Source organism: Heptranchias perlo, chromosome 3 (assembly GCF_035084215.1).
Source record: "Heptranchias perlo isolate sHepPer1 chromosome 3, sHepPer1.hap1, whole genome shotgun sequence".
NCBI classification, from domain to species: domain Eukaryota; kingdom Metazoa; phylum Chordata; class Chondrichthyes; order Hexanchiformes; family Hexanchidae; genus Heptranchias; species Heptranchias perlo.
Genome location: NC_090327.1, coordinates 131,166,528 through 131,188,893, shown reverse-complemented (window position 1 = coordinate 131,188,893; position 22,366 = coordinate 131,166,528). Strand labels below are relative to the sequence as shown.

Below are 22,366 nucleotides of genomic sequence, written 5' to 3'. Positions count from 1 at the left end.
CACCGGGGAAAACTCCCCTGCTCTTCTTCAAAAATAGTACCAGGGGATCTTTTATGTCCACCTGAAAGGAGTAATCCAGAGATATCTATCTTGGTTTAATGTCTCACTCAAAGGTCGGCACCTCCAACAGTGCAGCACTGCCTTCGTACTGCACAGGAGTGTTAGCCTGGATTATGTGCTCAAGTCTCTGGAGTGGGGCTTGAACCCACAATCTTCTGATTCAGAGGTGAGAGTGCTACCAACTGACCACAGCTGACATCATCCCTTTCCAGTGCTTTCATTGTTTCTTTGATCAATACTGCCACTTCCCATTCTTTTCTTCCTTCCCTATCTTTCCCTCATAGCTTGTAGCCAGGAATATTACAATCCCAATCCTCCCCTTCTTGGAGCCAGGTCTTAGACTGCCTCGTGTATGCCCCCTGTCTGATCCCTCCTATTTCTGAACTATTCCTTACTCTAGTGATGCTTGTCCCTCCCAGTCCTCTGTGCACCTTGTTTCTCCTCTCTAATGTTTCATCCTGGTTCCCATCCCCCTGCCAAATTAGTTTAAACCCTCCCCCACAGCACTAGTTAACCTCCCCGGGAGGACATTGGTCCTGGTTCAGTTGAGGTGCAACACGTCCATCTTGAACAGGTCTCTCCTGCCCCAGAACTGGTCCCAATGCCCTAAGAATCTGAAACCCTCTCTCCTGCACCATTTTTCCAGTCACGCATTAACCTGTCTTATCTTACTATTCCTATACTCACTAGCACATGGCACTAGGAGCAATCCAGAGATTACTACCTTTGAGGTCCTGCTTTTTAACTTCCTCCCCAACTCCTGAAACTCTGACTGCAGGACCCTTTTCCTTCCTATGTTATTGGTTCCCACATGGACCACGACTTCTGACTGTTCCCCTTCCCCCCTCAAAATATTCTGCACCCTCTCAGTGATGTCCTTTACCCTGGCACCAGGGAGGCAACACACCATGGGGGTGTCACGTCGGCGGTCACAGAAACACCTGTCTGTCCCCCTGACTATAGAATCCCCTATAACCACACATTCCTACACTTCGCTGATCCCCCCGTGCAGTCCTTTGCCCCACGGTGCCATGCTCCGGACTGCACTCCTTCGAGGAGTTAGTGCGCGACACACTCCTGGAGGATTCCTGCAGTGCCTGCCTCTTCCTACCCTGTCTGATGGCCACCCATCTGCTGTCCTGGGCTTTCTGTGGCTGTGGGGTGACCATCTCCTGGGACGTACGATCCAGGAAATTCTCAGCCTCCCGCCTGCCCTGCGGTGATTCCAGCTGGAACTCAAGGTCAGAAACTCTGAGCTCGAGCTCGAGGAGCCAGAGGCACTTCCTGCACACATGGTCACCCAGGACACCCGAAGTATCCTGGAGTTCCCGCATGGCGCAGGAATTGCAGGCAACAGGTTTCAGCTGTCCCTCCATTCTATTTAAAGTCTACTTATATTATATTATATTATATATATATGCCTCTTATGTTATTTATATGTTTTATCTTAGTACCTCCTTAAACCCGATTTATTATTTCTTTATTTAATATTTATCTATACCAAATTTTTATTTAATAGAATTTCAGGTCCCTTTAGTGCTAGTTTATTTTATCCCCTTTGATACTTATCCTAAATGCTTATCCTAAATCCTTCTTTGTTTATTAGTTCAAAACACTTTATTTCTAGAGCTCACTAGAGGTCTAGGTTTTAATTAGTAAATGGATTTAGTTTGATTTCAAAATTAACTAATTTCTCTGATTATTATTTATTTACTCTTTTTTAAGATAGTTATTTCTCAATCAATGATAACCAAATACAATTAATTATACAAAGTGTATACTAAATTGACTGACCTTAGCTTTCGCGGGCTCTTCCGTTACATCAACTGCAACGTCACTTTTGCAAAATTTTCTCAGAGCTTGTTTTCCCTGCTCTGCCACACTCTGGTTTAAGTACATGGGGCCGTTCCCACGGTGCTCCACACTCTCCCAACGCTCTGTTACTGCTCTGCCACGCTCTGGTTAAGTACATGGGGCCGTTCCCACAGTGCTCCACACTCTCCCAACGCTCTGTTACTGCTCTGCCACGCTCTGGTTAAGTACATGGGGCCATTCCCACAGTGCTCCGCACTCTCCCAACGCTCTGTTATTGCTCTGCCACGCTCTGGTTTAAGTACATGGGGCCATTCCCACGGTGCTCCGCACTCTCCCAACGCTCTGTTACTGCTCTGCCACGCTCTGGTTTAAGTACATGGGGCCGTTCCCACAGTGCTCCGCACTCTCCCAACGCTCTGTTATTGCTCTCTATTACCTCCATTGCTTCACGTTGAGTTTTGTTTTACAGATATCCATTTCTTAAGGGTCAGATAACAATAGTTCTCATTATCCTTTATGCTGATACAATACCTGATGCAATATAATTATTTTAACCAAGTATTTATGAAAAATAGTGATTTTAATTACATTACGATACAGTAGATTGGAAGGGACACTAACCTAGTTACATAATTTCACTTTTCACACAATGTAACATTCTATAATCAGTTTATTAGCACCATGCACAGACCAAAGAAATCAAGGGGGCAGAGGAGGGTAGAAGGAGGGGAGGGGGACGGTGGAGATATGGAGTAGAGGGGGTGGGAGATGAGGGGGTGGAGGAAAGGAGGCTGCAGAGAAAGGATGGGGTGAGGAGAGAAGGGGTGGAAGGAGGGAAGGCTAAAGAGGGGAGTGGAGGGGAGGAGGTCAGTGAAGGAGATGGAAGGGTGCAGGCGTTGGGCAAATAGTTCAAAGGGGAAAAGCATGGTGACAGGTCATTTTAATATTTCCCTTCTCCCTTACCCCTCACCCTCCGCTCCTGCCTCTCACAACCTAAAGCCATACCTTCTCTCACTCCTCTACTCGTCCCTCCGCTATCCTCTACTCCTTCCTCCTCTCTCTCCACCCTCTCCTCACCTCCCTCCTTTCTCTTGCCCTCCTCTCCCCTGTTCACCTGTCCTCTACCATTGTGACATTAATTAAGATGTGACTTCAGAGACTTGCAGACTGAGTCTGCCGAACACTTTCTTAAGTTTTGGTTCTTACCAGAAATCTGAACTCCATGGGTGAAGTGAGATTCACATTATTCACGTACAACACGTCCAGGTCTACAAGAGACCATCTAATCCAAAAATCATGTCACTTTTCCGACTCATAGAACCATACAGCACAGAAGGAGGCCATTTGGCCCATCGTGCCTGTGCTGGCTCTTTGAAAGAGCTATCCAATTAGTCCCTATTCTTTCCCCATAGCCCGGCAAGTTTTTCCTTTTCAACTGTAACAAATATGGGGGCAGACATCCCTCTTCATTGCACCCAGTGAAAGACTCAGTTCCCAGATGGAGCAAAGAGGAAATGGGAGGGCAGACACCATGGCATTGGTTTTCAGCCTCCATAACACTATCCCAGAACATCCAGTGCTTCCCAAAACGTGCAAGACTGGGCCTGCGCCTCCTTCAGGTGAGGTGGTCCAAAAAGCTAGGGCCGGATACTCCAGAGGCTGGAGTGTCTGCGGGGAACACACCAAAGATTCTTTGTCCGAAGGTCAGGAGACATCCCCCCCACCCCATGGAAATTCAGGGTCTGAGCTGTTTAAACTGGAAATGAATGCGTTTAATTAGAGACAAGTTCTGTGTTACACTTTCCTCATGACTATGGTTCGGGAGGGAAGGGAACAGAAAGTAGTGGATCTTTTTCTGATTACGTCTGAAAAAAACCTGTTCATTTCTCAATATCAGCAACTTCTCATTCTAACATTTCACTTTCCCACGGAATTTAGTCCATAACATCTCTGACTCATAGCCTTCAAACCTCAAGACAATAAGCATTATCTTCTTTTGCAAAATGATGCATTTCCAATGGCATCTTGTCCTCCAGCTGAATTGAATCTTGTTTACACTGCAAGCTTCATAAAATCATTGTACAAATAAGACCAGCCTGAAACTTGCTGTGAAAGTCCTGCTGGGAGGTCTCTGAAAGCATTATTAATTTATACCTGCTCAGGGCACCTCCTCAGGCCATAATGATGTCTGTATTCCTGCAATATAATCCAACCCACTGATATATTTAGCCCTTAATTCAGTGTCATCCCTGTGGTGCTGGTGAATCAGATCAGGAAGAAGGTTTTTCAAAATAAACTTTTGATTTCAATGGTACAGCATTTAGCTGAACGTTTATTTGGATTTGTTCCTCAAGGATGGACTTCATTTACCATTGAGTCCTTATAACCAATAATATACATTTCAGGAACCACTGCTGTAATTATGGCCTTGAATTTCCTCAATCTTATTTCTGGCGTAAATACGCCATTATTTACACCATTGCAATCGCCGATCACTCAGACAGGAGGTTACATGGCCAGTTTCTTACGGAGCTCATGTACTAGCTCATGTGCAACTTCAGCGTAACCAATAAGGGCCCGAGGAAATTTGCATGCAGCAGGCCTTTCACACCCCATCCTTCCACAGTGGGCTTGGAAGTAGAAGCTAAAGGGTCGAAAGTGGTTGGGCAGGCAGATAGAATGGCACACTCCAAGGTCCAGGAGTACATTCTGCGGGAAGCACTGAAGCAAGGTACGGCCTACACAAAGGCTCTGTGGGAAAAGGCCACCGTTTAAGGCCACCCCACTTTGTATTGTACAGAATGCATTAGAAGATACGTACAGTGATAATGGGATGTTGAATTGTAATAATGGGGTCGTAGTGCGTACGATCTGCATTGTATTGGTTTGAACTGCATTGCTTGAAATTGTGACCTTGTACATTGAACCGTGTCTATCTTTAAATTTTGTGAAATAAGTATATTTTGAAATATTTTTTAAAAGTGTTGGGCAGGTAGTTAGAATGGCCGGTGCGAGTTACCTGCACCGATCCCACTGCCTTCCCGGGGGTTCCGAGCAGGCGAGAGGGACACCTGCAGGAAGATAGCGGGGTCCTTCTTTAAATATGCAGACCGGACTCCGGGGACATCATCGGGGCCCAACTGCTATTTTAACCGGAGGCCTGAGTGGAGAAGTTGTTGTGGCTTCCCCACCAAGCCAACCTGATGGCAAGAGGAGCCGGGGCCAGAAGAGGCCCAGAGGGGTAAGCTGTTTTTATTTTTTTTTCAGTTTCCTCCTGGGCCGGGAGGAGCAGGCAGGCTCCTTCAGCTCGAGGCCCCACCACGGCCTTCCCTGCCCCGAGCTCCCCTTCCCCTGACCGCGATGCCCTCCTGACCTCCCTCCCAACCACTTCCCTGAGTGCCGGGGAACCGTTCCTTCGGATCCATGGCCGGTGGCCTCCATCTCCCCCGAAATCCTGCTCCCGCCCGCCGGCCAGCTGGCGATGGGGCTTCAGGCTTCATGGGCACTCGCCTCAAAAGACGCACGTACCAGCGACCTGAGAGGTACGTGAGTGCTCTGGGGACGCGCTCCCGTGATCTGTGGCATCTCGCAGATGTGGCTGCACAGTTGACAGCTGTGATTTGCTCTGCGGCATCTGATACAGCAAGTGGCAGCTGCATTTAGGTCTGCAGTAGATCCCCGGGTAAGGTGCAGCCAGGGACCTGCTCGGGCCTTCCTCGCCATGGAAGTACAGACTGAAACTGCATGGCATTAAGGGAAATAGAGGAGGGCACCTTTAATCATGCCTTCCAGTCCTTGACTAATTCCACGACTAAGGGCTTCCAGGATTTGATGGCTGCCAGCTCACCAGCCATCCAGCTGATGATTGGGGCCACAGATCCAGGGCCAACTGGAAGGGCAGCATTGCAAGAAAAAAAGGAAAGACTTGTACCTTTCACAGCCTCAAGACATCCCAAAGCGCTTTACAGCCAATGAAGTACTTTTGAAGGGTAGTCACTGCTGTAATGTAGGAAATGCAACAGCCAATTTGTGCACAGCAAGGTTCCCACAAACTGCAATATGATAATGGCCAGGTAATGTGTTTTTTAGGTGTTGGTTGAGGGATAAATATTGGCCATGACACCGTGGAGAGCTCCCCTGCTCTTCTTCGAATAGTGCAGTGGGATCTTTTATGTCCACATAAAAGGACAGGTGGGGCCTCAGTTCAATGTTTCATCTGGAGGACAGCACCTCCGACAGTGCAGCACTCCCTCAGCACTGCACTGGAGTGTCAGCCTAGATTAAGCAGTGGAGCTTTGAACCCATAACCTCCTGACTCAGAGATGAGAGTGCTACCAGTGAGCCAAGGCCTGAGAACCTGAGAAGCACAGTCTCCTGACACATGGCTGATCAGACAGGTCTTGATACGACCCGTGCTGCCTGTCTATTCTCTGAGAGGAGGGGGTAATAGCGAGTGGGCTACTGTCTTCTGGTACTCTCATAGCCTCTTGTCTTTGCTGCTCCACTTCCTCCTTCATTATGATAGAGTACAGAGGTGGATAGTCCATACCTGCTCTTCAATCATTCTGAACACACTGGGTGGCTGGAGGCGGGAGGGCGGGGGGGGGGGGGAGGGCGTGGGGACGTGGTTGGGGTCCAAAAAAATGTAGAGTGCAGTGAGACCGGAGGCACTGGAGTAAGGTATAGTGCAGGTCTCACTGTGAAAAAGTCACAGCAATCATAAATAAAACTCGCAAGCAAACTACAGAAATCCAGCAAATAAGCTTGGGGACTCTTCAGTGCTCAAACTCTTCAGCTACATTGAAATCAGATGACTGACGCCTCTTGTATCTGGGAATAAATCTATACCATCGCAGTGAGGCTGATAATGCAGGAAACACTGGGTCAGTTGCATCGCTGTATGGGGGCGGAGCTATGGAAATGAGCGGAATGGGTTTCGACGGGCGGATGGCGGAAGCGGCCAATAAGAGCGAGGGAGCTCGCGTGCAGTGATTTTACAGCGCAACAGCGGCGGAAAACACTTGCACCCAAGTTTCCTCACTAACCATCGGCATTACTCCACTCGTACGCCGTACTTACGGTGAAAAAGACAAGGAAATTCCAGACCATCGGGCCAATTTCATGCTGCAAGCTAAGGTTGGGCTTTTCAGACTAGCTGTTGGTACAAAGACACTCAACTGCCCCGATTTTCCTTGGTCATTTCATTGAATAATTATTGAGTGCTATCTATGCAGCTTTGGCCTTGTGCAGGAAACCAGCCCAATGGAGGGTGAAAAAAAAACTGGCCAGGAGGTCAAATTTAAAGAGATGTGAGTGGCTGCATACAAGGACAAATTATATGTTTCAGCCATACTGAACGTAGGGTAGACCTACGTTCAGTCCGCAGCCTGTGCTTTGTAAGCTGATCTCAGCTGGAGTGGCAGTGGGAGTACTGCAATTGGCCTCAGTACATTAGAGCTAGGAAGGGGGAAATCCAGCGCACTTCCTGGTCAGGACCCCTGCTGCAGAGTGAGGACAGTGTCGAGTTTACATAGAATTACATAGAATTTACAGCACAGAAACAGGCCATTCAGCCCAGCTGGTCTATGCCGTTGTTTACGCTCCACACGAGCCTCCTCCCCCCCTACTTTATCTAACCCTATCAGAATTCAGGCTCTGACACCCCCAACACTCAGACTGAACTGAATGGATGGAAATTTGTTTCCAAGCTTTTCCCACATTGGCCTCTGCCTTGTTTGAGGATGAATAAATCTGTTGCTCATGCAACTTTTGTACGAGCTATTGAATTGTGTTGCTTTGTTAGTGCGAGCTGAGGTCATCACCTGACAGGCGCAGTGTTACAGTGTAGAATGCTCACCTGTTTCTTCGAGCAGTAGCGTGCTGAGACAAGCTGGTTTATCTTTCACTCCTACTTGTGTGCAAGTCAAATCTTTCAAAGAGAAATGGGGAAAGCTGATCTTATGAAGTCAGACTTTCATATTTCAATGTGATGTTGATCTGATGTTGATCTGAAGATGAACGTGCATTAACAAGCATGTGGAAAGTATAATGTCCATGGGAAGGGTTTGAAAGTATAATATCCATTGAAGGAGAGAACCATCCTTTCAAAGATTCCATATTTTGCACAGTTGGGTGGAACGTCTGCATCTTACAGACATTGGTTGATGCACTCAATATTTCCCAATTGACAAACTGAACAAAGGATAAATATTACAGAGAACAAAAAATGGCCAAGAACATGTCACAAGACTGCAGCACAATCTTGCTTGTTTGAAAGGCGCCATTAAACAAGAGGATTCTCAATGCCCCCTTGAACGAATATTCCCAAAACACACTCTCAGGCACTTTGGAATAGGTGTTAACTCCAGGCATGGAACGGGCAGGCAGCAGCAATTTCAATGCCTCATCACCATGCTCCCAGCGAGCTGCACGGCCCGAATGGACAATATCAGGCAGCTTGAAGGCCAACCTGGCCGGCTGGCAGATAAGTGGTATTGTGGGGGAGGGTGATGGAGTGGGGGGAGGACCCCGGGCGGCAGCGGCCCACATTATTCTTGTGGAGCCCTTAAAGAAAGCCTTGCATTTATACAGTGCCTTTCACGACCTCAGGATGTCCCAAAGTGCTTTACAGCCAATGAAGTACTTTTGAAGTGTAGTCACTGTTGTAGGAAACGCGGCAGCCAATTTGCGCACAGCAAGATCCCACAAACAGCAATGAAATAATGACCAGTTAATCTGTTTTAGTCATTTTGGTTGAGTGATAAATATTGACCAGAACACCAGGAGAACTCCCCTGCTCTTCTTCAAAATAGTGCCATGGGATTTTTTACGTCCACCTGAGAGTTTAGTGCCTCATCCGAACGACGACACCTCCGACAGTGCAGCACTCCCTCAGTACTGTACAGGAGTGTCAGCCTAGATCTTATGCTCAAGTCTCTGGAGTGGGACTTAAACCCACAACCTTCTGACTCGGAGGCGAGAGTGTTACCATCGAGCCACAGCTCTTGGCCCCACAAATATAATTCTGAACTTAGCTTTTCGGGCCTTTTCTGCTTTACCCCCTAGTACAATTGGGCAAACTGTACATGGCGCACCCTCACCCAGCTGTTCCTCTGAATTGCACTGGGGTCCTATGTACATCATAAGACACCAATTTGCATACAGTAATGAGGCTCCCTTTTGATTCAGGCAGGCACCTGAGCCACCCACTGGAAGGCCCCAGTAAAAATGGCAGCGGACGGTTAACGGGGTGCACAGCGATGTTAACTCCATCAGTGCTTTGTCTCCACCGGGCAGGTCGAGCTAAAATCAACCCTTTATGGCAGTCTTCCATTATTAAAATAAAAATTGTTTGTAAGCTTCCTTATTTTAATTGTGTTGTTAATGCTTGTGCCTTCTATTACTGCTGCCATCAAAGTTGCCACGTTTTACAATTCAGTCTTACATCCTGTTGTTTTTAATTAAGTTGGTGATGGTCGACCAAAATTGGAATAGCATTAGCTGGCAGATAAAAAAATATTTTACTGACAAGTAATACATTCTACTTGACTGGATTATAATACTCCCCTATGTACTATGTAATATAAAGACTCAATTAGTGACTCATCATACTGATAAATCAGATAAAATTTTAGTTCCAAAGCATTATAAAAAAATCAACTATTGATTTGACTTTAACTTTAAATGTGTTCGATTTGAATTTGTTATGGATTTTTTTAAAAATCAGAATCAAACTCTCAGTAACTTTTCCCCCCAAGAGAGGTACAGGATCTCTGTTAAGTCCTGCAGTCATGCCTCCTGATTTGTGAAGTCTGAATTTTCCTACATAGGATTCTACTCACAAAAAAAGTAGATCAGAGAAATAAATCTCGAAAGTCATTAAGGTTGCAAAATCGGGCTCAGCCTGAGCGAGCAGCTTGGAAAGGGGGTGGAATAGACAGCAGAGAGGTAATGCTGAATATCACCAGTGTACATATATGGAGGCTCACTGCATACTTACAGAAACCTACAGAAATAGGCAGCATGTAGATGAGGAATCAGAGGGACTGAGAATGGAGACTTGGGGCACGCCAGAGGAAACTGTGTGGGCAAGGTAGAAGAAGCCATCACAGGAGATGTACTAGCTACATTAGGACAGGTAGGAACAGAAAGGACAGAGATGATGTGCCATGGATGAGTGACGGTGGAGAAGGATAGAATGGTCAATTGTGTTGCAGGCTGCAAAGAAGTCAAAGAGCCTCTCCTGAATGAGTACAAGTATTAACCAGAAACAAGTGCAATGACAATAGTGTCACAAAGTATACAGTAACACTCCCTCTATTCTACCCCAAAATATACTTGAAGCATGAGCCTCAGAGCTGCAGCCCAACCTGTGTGACAATTCTGTTTGCCACACCTGCCATCCTTAAGTGAAATGTGAACTTGTACAGAATTGTGAACATCTTGGATGTTGGACATTGTGCTGTGGATCCATGTCCACTTAAATCTGGGGGGGTGAGACTGTCCAACCTCATTTTACAGGAGACCAGCAAAGAGCAAGAAGAGATGCTCAGTCCATCTGTCGGATTCAGACCCAGTTAACAGGTGAAAGGACAGTGTGCTAAATTACTGCAGGAGTCTCTATCTTATTGCCCATTGATCTCACTCACTAAAAAATATTGCTGACTGATGTCTTTCAATGGGAAATAGTAAAAAATATTTTTTTGCATGTGAGTCAATGCTTCAATCTTTTATCAATAATAAAAGGTTATTGTAGGCAAAGACTGCACAAAGCAGGTTACACAGATACAGCCAGACTCTGTGCTATGATTCAAACCAAAACCACTTACCACAAAGATTCTGTGTAACAGTATGCTGCTTTGTGTTCTCTGCATCATTAATTTTTGAAGACTGTGACTTTCAGTGTGCTAATTTTATGACCGTCTCTGAAACAAGAAGCCACAAGTGAGCCTTCCACTAGCCCCGGACCACTGCACATTTTCACACATTTATTTTGCTTGTGGTACATTTTCTTGGAGTAGAAAATTTATACCATGCAGTCTTGAGGTTGGAGAGATCTTGCCAGAAGTCGATAGAATGTTGAGATGATGGGAGCAATTTTAACCTAACCCGCCCGATGCGAAACTGAGAGGATCGGGCACAATGCTGGTTTTACATCCCTCCCGGTTTTTACTCTCCATTGAAGCCAGTGGAGGGTAATATTGGGCGGGGTGTAAAACAGGAGTTCCACCCGATCCCATGGGTTTCCCGCCCGCTGAGTTAGGTTAAAATCCCCCCCCCCCCCCGATGTTTCTGCCTTGATTTCTGCAAGTAACCAAAAACTTTTTTTTTTAACTTCTCTCAGAAAATTGCGAAATCTCATGAGATTTTTCTCTTAAAACACTAGGCATGAACCAAATCTTCTTACGGTGATGATTCTGGTCAATTGAGCTCAGTAGATTAAGATCTGGTTGGATCTACTACGCAGGCCTGCTTGCACTGTGTACCATAGCACTGTCTCGAGGAGTAACAGGATCGGGGCCTGCGCCCATGATTTCCCAAGTTTCTGGCCATCAGTGAGATGTTGAGGACAGATCAGGTGCTTCCTGCCCCTGGGCAACTCCCCATGTGTCTTCTGGGCAGAAATCTGACAGCGGATTACCTGCTGACTATTTTGGCTGAGGGACGGGACATGATGGAAAAACCTATCAGGCAATATAAATATTCCTCGGCGATAGTATGGCTCTTTATTGATCCTACATGTACGCATTCATGCCACATTTATAAGAGGGAGGGTTAAGATTATAAACCCAGCAAGCTGATATCCTGTTCCATAAGCATGTTTTTTGGACCTAATATAGAATATTTGTCTGTCGAGTATACAAAAAGGTGTATCTATCATATGTACACAATAACTGTAACAGCACCAACCTATATAACACCCACATCAGCACATGTAATGTGTGCGCCAGCAAATACAGCATTGGTGAAGTACCAACAGATACAACCGCCTGCAATGATGAAAATAACAACAACTTGCAATTATATAGCGCCTTTAATGTAGTAAAACGTCCCAAGGCGCTTCGAACATTATCAAACAAAATTTGACACCAAGCCACATAAGGAGATATTAGGACAAGTGATCAAAAGCTTGGTCAAAGAGGTAGGTTTTAAGGAGCATCTTAAAGGAAGAGAGAGAAGTAGAGAGGGGGAGAGATGTAGGGAGGGAATTCCAGAGCTTAGGGCCTAGGCAGCTGAAGGCATTGCCACCAATGGGTGGAGTGATTAAAATCGGGGATGCGCAAGAGGCCAGGATTGGAGGAGCGCAGAGATCTCGGAGGGTTGTAGGACTGGAGGAGGTTACAGAGATGGGGAGGGGCGAGGCCATGGAGGGATTTGAAAACAAGAATGAGAATTTTAAAATCAAGGCATTCCTGGACCGGGAGCCAATGTAGGTCAGCGAGCACAGGGGTGATGGGTGAACGGGACTCAGTGTGAGTTAGGATACGGGCAGCAGAGTTTTGGATGAGCTCAAGTTTATGGAGGGTGGAAGATGGGAGGCCGGCCAGGAGAGCATTGGAATTGTTGAGTCTGGAGGTTACAAAGGCATGGATGAGGGTTTCACCAGCAGATCGGCTGAAAATAGCTTTGAAGTGTGCACAATATCACTGGATAGAGCACCAACAGTGGCAAAACTTGCCCTATTATTTACTGAAAAACCAGCCCCAGTTCGAACAGGTATGACCCACATAGGAAAATATATTTGTACTTACTCTTCTGCCTCTGCCTAAATCTAAGGAGTCTGCTACCTTGAGAGCTGGCAAGCTGAAAAATAAACTTAAAACTACACATGCACAGTGGCCTCTTTCAGGTCAGCAATATGAACAAGCCAACCAAAACTTAAATGTACAACAATAAGCTTTTCTAATGGCTCAGCAAGTTTACCCAGTGAGCAGCCAGGCAGTATTTGATCCTAGGTCTGTACAGAGTTAGCTGATCACAGCCAGGATAGTTTAATTGGCCTCAGTGTCCCGGTTTAGAGAGTGAAGAATGTGTCAAGGTTCCAGCTCCTGATCACTATCCAGTGACCCCTGCTGAAAGTGCACGTGTGTAGTCATCGGGTGAGGGGAGGATTGAGTTTAGGTGATGCTCCTGCAGTCAAATAGCCTGCCAGCACTGACTGTCAAGGCTCAAGAAGGAAGAGTGGCGACTTTGGCAAGGAATCTGAGACCGAGCAGTGCCCATGGGTCCAGACCCCGAGTCAATGCGTTCGGGGGGGGGAGGGCAGAAAACGATTGTGTAAAATGTGCAGCAACCTCCCACGTTGCCTGTGCTCCTACACTGCCTTCAGCACTTTGACACTCTATTTATTTTAACCCTTTGCTGCCAGCAGGAGATATAAAAAGCTACAGGCAGCGGACACCCGCGGAGGGGAGGTTTATGCTCCTCTTCTGAACGCAGCGCCACAATTAACTGCAGTGTCAGTTCTGGGAGGTGATGTCCACGTGTAGGCCAGCGTATTGAATGAACGCCTCTGGCCTCCCGTCAGTAAAGTCTGTTCAGCAAAACGTTTTAATCGTGCACAATGACATCATAGCAGATTTGCAAGTGTGTGATGTCGAAGCCGGTGGAAATAATAAATGCAGAGTCTGTATGTCGGGCTCCCCTCTCTCAAGCCCATTTTTTGTGAAGTAAATGGGGGCGTAATTTCCACGGTAAGAATTTGCCAAACCTGCTTAACCACAACATAGCACACCCCTGTGACAAGTGACCAGTCAGAATTTTGGACGTGCAGCTGAGTGCAGGAAGGTTTGACGCACCAGTCTATCAGATTTCACCCAACTCCGGGGAACAGGCTCGAGGGGCTGAATGGCCTACTCCTGTTCCTATGTTTGTTCCTCACATTCATCAGCTCAATCTTTGAAAGCTTTGCAACGTCTCCACTAGTCCCATATAGCACTAACTGGACTGCATCAGCAGACATAACGCAAGTTTGAATTCTTGATAAGGAGTCATTTCCTGCCTATCACTATTAACAACAAACAGCCTGGGTCTTGATGCAGACTACTGCAAATGCAATACGATAATTCAGGTGAGAAAAGAATCTAACATGACAGATTTTGAGTTATGTGTAGTCAGACACAAAGGAAAATAATAGCTGAAATGTTAAAGGGCATGATTTTACTTTCATGCTCTCGCTGCACTTACATTAATATAGCACACAGGAAAAACTATTATTCATTCAGGTATTTTTGCCTTTATTGCTGTAAGTTCATCTACAGCTGTACATATTCACATATTTACATTTCTAAAATAGTGTTTCATATTCTTCAGCAGGACACTGCTGCCAGTATAGTTTCGCATTTGCCAGTAGTTTTTTTTAAACTTGTATCACAGATACTATAAGCTCAACAACCATGAGAACACCAGTGCAACAGAAATATCTTACTGTCCTTTAAACCTCAAACCTCATGATTTTCATCTGACTAGTATTGCTTATAATAATTCACATTTATACTGATCTTTTACACAACACCAGCACGATATTTTCTGACAGAGTACAACAGGAATGACAAGACATAGATTACATGTACACTGTACATGAGGTATAAACAAAACATACACAGCAGTTAATGAAAAATGCAACTTCTAACTCAAACGTGATCTTCCCACTGTTATCTCATCCTTTGGTTTCACCCCTGCAGTTGATAGCCTCATTTCAAGAGCTGCACATCTAATTAACGAGCTCTTTAATGGATGCACATTTAAAAAAATCTTCATCATAATTTCTCCACGAACACAATAAAAGAGACATAGCAAAAAATAATAATGGTCACCTTTCAACTGAGGATCAAATGCGTGTAACATATTTAGGTACAAATCAAGTATCTTTTTTGACGTTTCACAACAATAACAAATAAAGCCAAGATATGTTTACAGTTTACTGAAGGTCTAGAGTGGTCGTCGGGTAACGAGTGCATGAATAACATCAGTGCTTTTTAATGTACATTTTTTAATATATGTGTTTTGTGATTGTATTGACATATGTACCCTTTAACACACTTGCATTTAAAGGTCTACTTTGAAGTCCGGCAGGGAAAATGGGGAGGCGGCAAGGTCAGGGCAACCGTTTGCAATAATATGAACTGTATAGGTGCTCATGGCATCTGCATCACATCTTGAAATGGTCAGCAAAATCAAAGGGCACAATAGACAATGCAATATTTTGGCTGTTTTCAAAAATATTAGCTTCATTTATATGAAGTTTGCACTTGTAGAATTAATTAAAATATATTTACTGTTAAATGAAAAATATAGACCTGTTTCACTTACACCTTGTAAAACTGGCTGTATCTCAGAGTGGCAGCGCTGACTATAATATATCTCAAAGCCTGCAAGCAGGATTTGTCTGGCTTGTATGTCAGAAATGGCTAGTAAAATTCAGGGTTTTTAACCTGACTCTTGCAAACCTACACATTCTGGTACAACCCCACCTTTATACAGTGAATGACAAATGACTGGGAGTGTGTTACAAAGCTGTGCCACACTTATGCAAGAAGTCCAAACCCTGAGAGTATACTACGCCCTTGAACACATCCCCGAATTTTTACTCCTTGTATATATACAAGCTACCCTTTTTTTTTCCATTGGTGAATTTTACCATCTGAGTTTTACCAGTTGCCAATTATTCCCAAATGATTGTAGTCATTTTGGGCACTATGCTTAGTTGTTTCTGTTATGTGACAGAAAGGGGGTTAAAAGATTATGGGCTGACAAGAGAGTGCAATACAGAAAAATAATGCACTCTTTTACTGGGTTATAATGGTCTTGTATACATTATGCGATAGTTAACCAAAGCAAAAACAGACAGCTATATAGTCAATGGGGCCAGATGACATCACAAAGCCACAAAGCACAGTTCAAGTACTATACAATGTCATCTGAGCCCTGATTTTTGTGCAGCTGCCTTGAACTGACTCATTGCCATTTGTTAAAATATGTTTACACAATATTGTAATGGCAGTTGCATAGTGCATAAATAAAAAGCATCCTCCAGGTACAGGGTACCATTTCATATTTTCAAAAAGATTTCATTTCAAAATATTGCCAAGTTATATTATTCACTATGGTTGGGCAGCTTGTTGTGGGCCTTGTTACCAGATAGCCATTAGTTTGAACGGTAAGGGCTGCTGTTCATCGCTCTGGTTCAGTGCTGCACTTGTTAGCTGCTTGGTCAGTTTCGGCACTGCCAGTGTGCAACGAGAGAGTCCCATCACTGGGAATGGATGGCCTATACAGTTTACAAAAATGACACAGCTTCTCTTGGGCTGTTCCAAGATCACCTCAACGGCCCAATGATCTCATACAGAGGCCCATTGGCAACAGCCATGAAGGAATCAGCCCATCCTTCTGATGCAGAAAGCCTGTCTGCAAAAAAGCCTGGAGGAGGAAAGGATTTTTTTTTTAAAAAAACGACTGATTATAAGACAATTAACAGAATTCATAACATATTACACAAAATACAATAAGTTAAAGTGGCTGCACTTGTTTCTTTTTAAATAAATCTTTAAATGAATAAATAGATTCGGGATTACGGTGAGGATGATATGGTGAACTTTCAACAGATAACTGCACCACAAACTGAGGGTTCTAACTGTGTAATCTGAACTGGTCTTAAACTGGGGTCAAAGTGAATGATTTATGTTGTGGAAAATTCTAACCTGCCGTTGCAAACTGAAGGATTAAATGCCCGTTTCAGACCTGTGCAAGTTTACATGTGTAAGTGTGTACAAAGATCTTTAGTGAGAAAGGAAAGGGATGGGTAATTTCGCTTCCTGTCTTTCTTCCAGTCATCTGTTTGTTAACAAAAAAAAGTTTCTCAGTTCTTCAGACTGTCAACAGAAAAAGGAGCTGCCTTCCTGCTGGTCGCCCTCAAGCTCGGGGACTGTCTGGTCCGAGCTGTGGCTCTCTTGATCGGCGTGGAGCTGCTGAGAGACGGCTCGGAACCAGGGATGCAGCAGGATCTCGCCGGCTGTCAGTCTCTCCGGGGGATCCCGCCTCAGCAAGCTGCGGATCAGGCACTTGGCTTTGGGCGAGACGCTGTCCGGGATACAGAACTGGCCGCGGCGGATTTTACTGAACAGGGCGCTGGGGTCGGAATCGTGGAAAGGGTAGCGTCCCACCAGCAGGGTGTAAAGCATGACTCCCAGACTCCAGACGTCGGCTGCTTTACCGGAATAACATCCACTCGTGTTCAGGATCTCCGGGCTCACGTAAGCCGGACATCCATGCTTATCAGACAGGGAATCGTCCTTTCCTTTCAGGATATGAGCGTCCTCCAAGCTCTCCAGCCTCAGCCTCCTCCTGTGGGAATCGCACACAAAAAAAAAAATGATCAGACGCTGGGTGCGAAATACACTTTGCCGCAAGAGGAAAGACCCCCCCTTTTCGTTGGGGAATCTGAGAAGCAAAACTGCCCCCTTCCCACACGCTGTCTGAAAAAAAAATGCTTGGTCAGACTCAAGGCAGAAATCGCGAACAAAATACCCTTAAATAGTACAGACATATCCATGCATCTCACTTAGTGCACGTTCGGGACAAGGTCTCTTGTCATCACAATTCTGACAGGCATTCAGTTTTTTTTTGTTCACGGCCAAAACTGAAATGCAGATTTACAACTTTCAACATATGATCGATATTAATTATGTCCCAATCTGTAGCTGCCTTTTAAGTTCGTTCGTTTGTAACGTTTAAAAGCAACGTTTTATATACTGCCCACTGCAATAAAATCTATTTTCAATCAAGTGAAGGGTTATTTTTGAGATGAAAACCTCTATAAATATTTTTTTTTAAAGTACCATCAGTTTGATCTTATACTGGTATCTGGAGCTATTTATGTGCTGTACTTTGAAGAGGGCAAATCGATTGAATGATTGCGGGGACGTGTCCTATATCTGAACTCTTCAGCCGTGTAAAGGGCAGAACCCTCAGTCAGCTCTTGTGTTTTGTAAATGGAAAAGATGACTCATGCAGCCTGCTGTGTGTGTATTATGGTCCCTTACGACACTGAATCAATCAACACCTGCTTTGACACCGAGAGTACCTTAAATTGCAACACCGCCCCACGTTGCCAAATCTGCAGCACATGATGAGGGGGGGGGGGGAAAGTCTGACAATGCCTGCTGCAAAAATTAACACAGGCAGCAAAACTTCAATTTCACTTCCAACTCAAATCCTTCTTGTTAACGTGCTATATAAATAATATGCCTCCCGTTGCACAAATAACCTCATATATTTTGAATTACATAGAATTTACAGCGCAGAAACAGGCCATTTGGCCCAACTATTCTATGCTGGTGTTTATGCTCCACAATCCTTCAACATTACTTCATCTAACCCTATCAACGTAATTCTTCTATTCCTTTCTCCCTCATGTACTTATCTAGCCTTCCCTCACATGCAGCTCGATGCTATTTGCCTGAACTGCTCCATGTGGTAGCAAGTTCCACATTCTAACCATGTCTGTGAAACTAACACACTAAAATAGAATTACATTTTGGAAGTCCCTTCTCACCTTCTCCAGTTTGCCTCGTGCGAGAATCACATCATAGGCCAGTTTAGTTCGTTAGTCTGACAAGGGCTCTTTTGCATAATAGCAAACTAAAGTTAATATTCGGGTTAAACGAGGTCTTTTTTTGCAGTAAGGATATATTTGCAGATTGTACTGCATGCAAAAAAAAGAACTGTGGCTCTCTTGTTCTAAAATGCTGCAGGAGTCGGTTCAGAGACCACGAGAGCAAGAAGATTTAATGACATGGGGACTAACAACCAGTGCAACTAATGAAAATATAGGGAACGGGTCACTTAAAATATCTGCAGCAATCCCGTGCTGAAACAGCCATCAAAACTGCGTGGACCGTTAACTACATTTTTTAAAGTTTTAATATTTCTATTAATAATTTACTAATTTAAAAAGACTGTAGATAATGGTATTTCAGTAAACCTGTACTTGCCCAACTCTAACTAGTCTATAAATGTTTGATAACCTTGTGCAATACGTTTTATTCATCTGTAATAAACACTAGTTTTGAAACATTTACAGACACGTTAATTCACTGCCTGAGGTTTGTCTCCACACTTCTGTACCATGTACAGTATCATTTTCATTCTATAAAAAATAATTTATTCAATTAATGAATAAATCTACTGGGTTCTCAAATCATAGCAAGATGGCATGGTTTCGTGGTGAGTGTCGGAGGACGCCAATATAATCCTAGGCGCGTATAAAATATATTCACATACATATTTTGCATTGAATACTTAAATGAAGTTGCACTATTTTGCAAGATTTAATATCATCAAAAAAGGATAGCAACGTACTGCCTAACTATTTTGACAGATTCATTAATACATTTGCAGCTTTACTTCATTGCTAATTACCATTCCAGAATTACAACTTTTTATTAAACAGGTGGTTCTATTTACAGCAGTGTTTTCACTGTGCTTAATAAATAATTCTCCTTTATTGTGTAGCTTTTATACTACACTGATGTCTTAGATGAGGTTGGGACACGTAAAATAATATTACTGAAGACTGTCAATTACCTTGTCACTCAAGTCTGGTATATTTACAAAGTGTATAAAATATGTCATTCAAATCTTTTAAAAGGAAACCGGCCTAACCCGTCCCATGTAACCATACGGATTATATTATGGGTATAGCACAGTCCATTAAAAAAAAACTCAGCTTTACTGAGGCATTCACAGTAAGTGCAATCGTCGAATCAATTCATATTTATTTGTTGGACATAGCGTGGGATTGGTCAGTTTTAAAATGCAATCCATTTTAAATTGGTTACCCCCTAAATGAAATCAATTTGTTTTTTACACTATGGTGAATTTGGAGTTTCTAGGCACCTCTTGAACTTGGCGCACTGTCCTTTCTACAAACCCACCTCTTGGACTTGGCGCACTGTCCTTTCTACAAACCCACCTCTTGGACTTGGCGCACTGTCCTTTCTACAAACCCACCTCTTGAACTTGGCGCACTGTCCTTTCTACAAACCCACCTCTTGAACTTGGCGCACTGTCCTTTCTACAAACCCACCTCTTGAACTTGGCGCACTGTCCTTTCTACAAACCCACCTCTTGAACTTGGCGCACTGTCCTTTCTACAAACCCACCTCTTGAACTTGGCGCACTGTCCTTTCTACAAACCCACCTCTTGAACTTGGCGCACTGTCCTTTCTACAAACCCACCTCTTGAACTTGGCGCACTGTCCTTTCTACAAACCCACCTCTGCTCATCAGCGAAGACGAATTTCCTGAGTTTGAGGTCCCTGAGGACGATGCCCGAATCGTGGCAATGGGCCACGGCCGAGACGATCTGCTGGAAGAGCCGCGCCGCCTCCTCCTCGCCCAGCCGTTTGCAGCTCCGCATGTACAAGTGCATGTCGCCGTGGCCGTTCTCCAAGAACACATAGCACCTCTGCTCTCCCAGGATTATCTCTTCAATCGCGGTGATATTCCTGTGGGCTGGGATTTGCAGATATGGTCCGATTTCATCCCGGTAACGCTTGATGTCAAAAACCTAAATGGGAGGAGGAGGAAGGGGGGGGGGGGGAAACGACAAAAAAAAAATGTCAAGACCCCTCAACACTTTGCAGCCGACTGTTTTATCAGCACCGAGCATGTTTTAATGGAAACTTGCTGATTGTTTAGTTCAGAAATAGTCGTCGGGAAAAAAAATGAAAGAGCAACATTTACAAAAGGAAACTTAATTGGTTTGTGACTCAAATCAAGCACAGTGCAAAACAAAAAAATAGATTTTACCGATTAATTATATTAAACCATCATTGTTTAGGAGTGGGAAATCTAATTCATGTTAAGAAAGTGTGCAGAGTTTCCCGGCCACACACGGTGAGCTGTAGATGGCAGCACCGCACTGACTGTCCACAACATGTTCCACCTCACGGGCCGCGGTATCACTGCATCTGCTCGAAATCAAAACCCCCACAAGTTGCACACAAACTCCCACCCTTTTAATACAGTCTCCCGGCGTCACGTACAAATACACCCATACAAGGCTCGCGTCGCTGTAGAAAATACATTTAAACTTATTAATACAATGCCTTAAAAATGCACCCATCCTCACTGAATTATAAACCTGCAATAACACTTTTTGTTTTGTGGGGGGTTATTTTTCCATACCTTGCATACGAATTCCTCCCCCGTGTGGCTACCGATTGCCCTGAAGACGTTGTCCCTCTCCAGGTTTTGCAGGAGGATGTAGTTTCCGATTCGAGCCGACGCCTGCGAGCTGCAGGGGCTGCACTCGGTCGGGCTGGGGGATCCCGGGGAGGTGAGGTAAGCGCTGTCCGGGGGAGAGTCACTCAACCGCGGGCACTTGGAAGCCGGCTCGTCGGCCTCCACCCGCTTCTGTCTCCATCGGCTGCTTCGGAGGATTGGGATGGGGCTCGTTCTCTGCACGTTTAAACTCATTCAAAAACTGCTCGGTGTATGAAATAAGAAACGGGTATTTAACATTTAACAAAAGCTGGGGGAGGGGGGAGGATACAAAGAAGAAAGTTTTTTTTTCCCCCTGGGGCTCAAGTCAAGATTGCAAAGGCACTTTGCGATGCCCAGGGCGTTAGGTATTTCTTGTAGAAATGCCTTTTAATTCCTCGGGTAGATCACAGTAGCGAGCTCCCCTCCTCCAAGCGACTGTTGTAACAAAGAGCGATTTTAAGGGGGAAGAGCGATGCGAAAGTGCCTGATCCACGAATCCGTTTGCACAACTCGTGCACATCCGCCTCTACAAAATTGCACGAAACCCTCACTTTCCTTTCGTTGGATTGGTACCGGCAGCAGGGTGAAGAAAATTGTGGGGGTTTTCCCCCCTCCTCTCCCCGCCGCCGAGCGATGGTGTTCCTCTGCCAAAGAAGTAAGGTCGCGGCTCCTGCAAAGGATCCCCGGCTTGTGGTGCAGGTGTGTTCACGGTCGCGCTGCTGTAAAAGAACCGATCCAGGCGAAGGACCGCATTGCAAACTTTACCCGGTCTCTGGGGTTGGAGTCGTCTCTTAGGTGAAGCTTGAATGACAGATGCCCAGTTTGGCAAAAGTTGCAGTAATTGGGAGAGAGAGAGAGAGTGTGTGTGTGTGTGTCTCTGTGGAATGCAGGCTGGGTCACAGTGTGTCTGAATATAACAGTCTGAGAGATTGCAACATCACGCACTGAATGAGAGTCACCCTGCATGTGAGCGGCAAGAACACAAGAGGTTCCGTTGCCTTTACCTGCACCGAGGAGAGCTCGCCTGCCAATTTGCGCAATCTGGCACCGCCCGCAGCATAATGCTTGTGAAAGCAGATAGTCAAACCTGTGTTATCGATTTTTTTCCCCTCTTTTTTTTGTTTGCACCTCCAATAAAAACAGAACAAATTTTTTTTTTTACAAAAAAAGAAACGTTGCAGTGTTTTCTTTTTCCAGTTCTATTTTAAGAAATTCACAACTCGAC

General features: G+C 44.9%; 1 protein-coding gene across 1 annotated transcript; it reads right to left on the bottom strand.

Moving 5' to 3' along the window:
- Window positions 1–16,200: 16,200 nt before the first annotated feature.
- On the bottom strand, window positions 16,201–22,135 carry LOC137320237 (tribbles homolog 1-like). The gene is made up of 3 exons (XM_067981982.1): window positions 21,064–22,135; window positions 20,151–20,443; window positions 16,201–17,217 (listed from the first exon to the last, which is right to left on the bottom strand). The coding sequence occupies exons 1-3, from the start codon at window positions 21,352–21,354 to the stop codon at window positions 16,749–16,751; spliced, it is 1,053 nt and encodes a 350-aa protein (XP_067838083.1). The 5' UTR covers window positions 21,355–22,135; the 3' UTR covers window positions 16,201–16,748.
- Window positions 22,136–22,366: the final 231 nt, after the last annotated feature.

Bases quoted from the DNA above. Each gene is read 5' to 3' on its own strand.
- LOC137320237 (XM_067981982.1), bottom strand. From the start codon at position 21,354: ATGAGTTTAAACGTGCAGAGAACGAGCCCCATCCCAATCCTCCGAAGC. The intron at 20,444-21,063 runs GTATGGAAAAAT...CCTCCCATTTAG, and splicing joins GGGAGGAATTCGTATGCAAG to GTTTTTGACATCAAGCGTTA. The intron at 17,218-20,150 runs GTGGGTTTGTAG...CGATTCCCACAG, and splicing joins GTCTTCGCTGATGAGCAGAG to GAGGAGGCTGAGGCTGGAGA.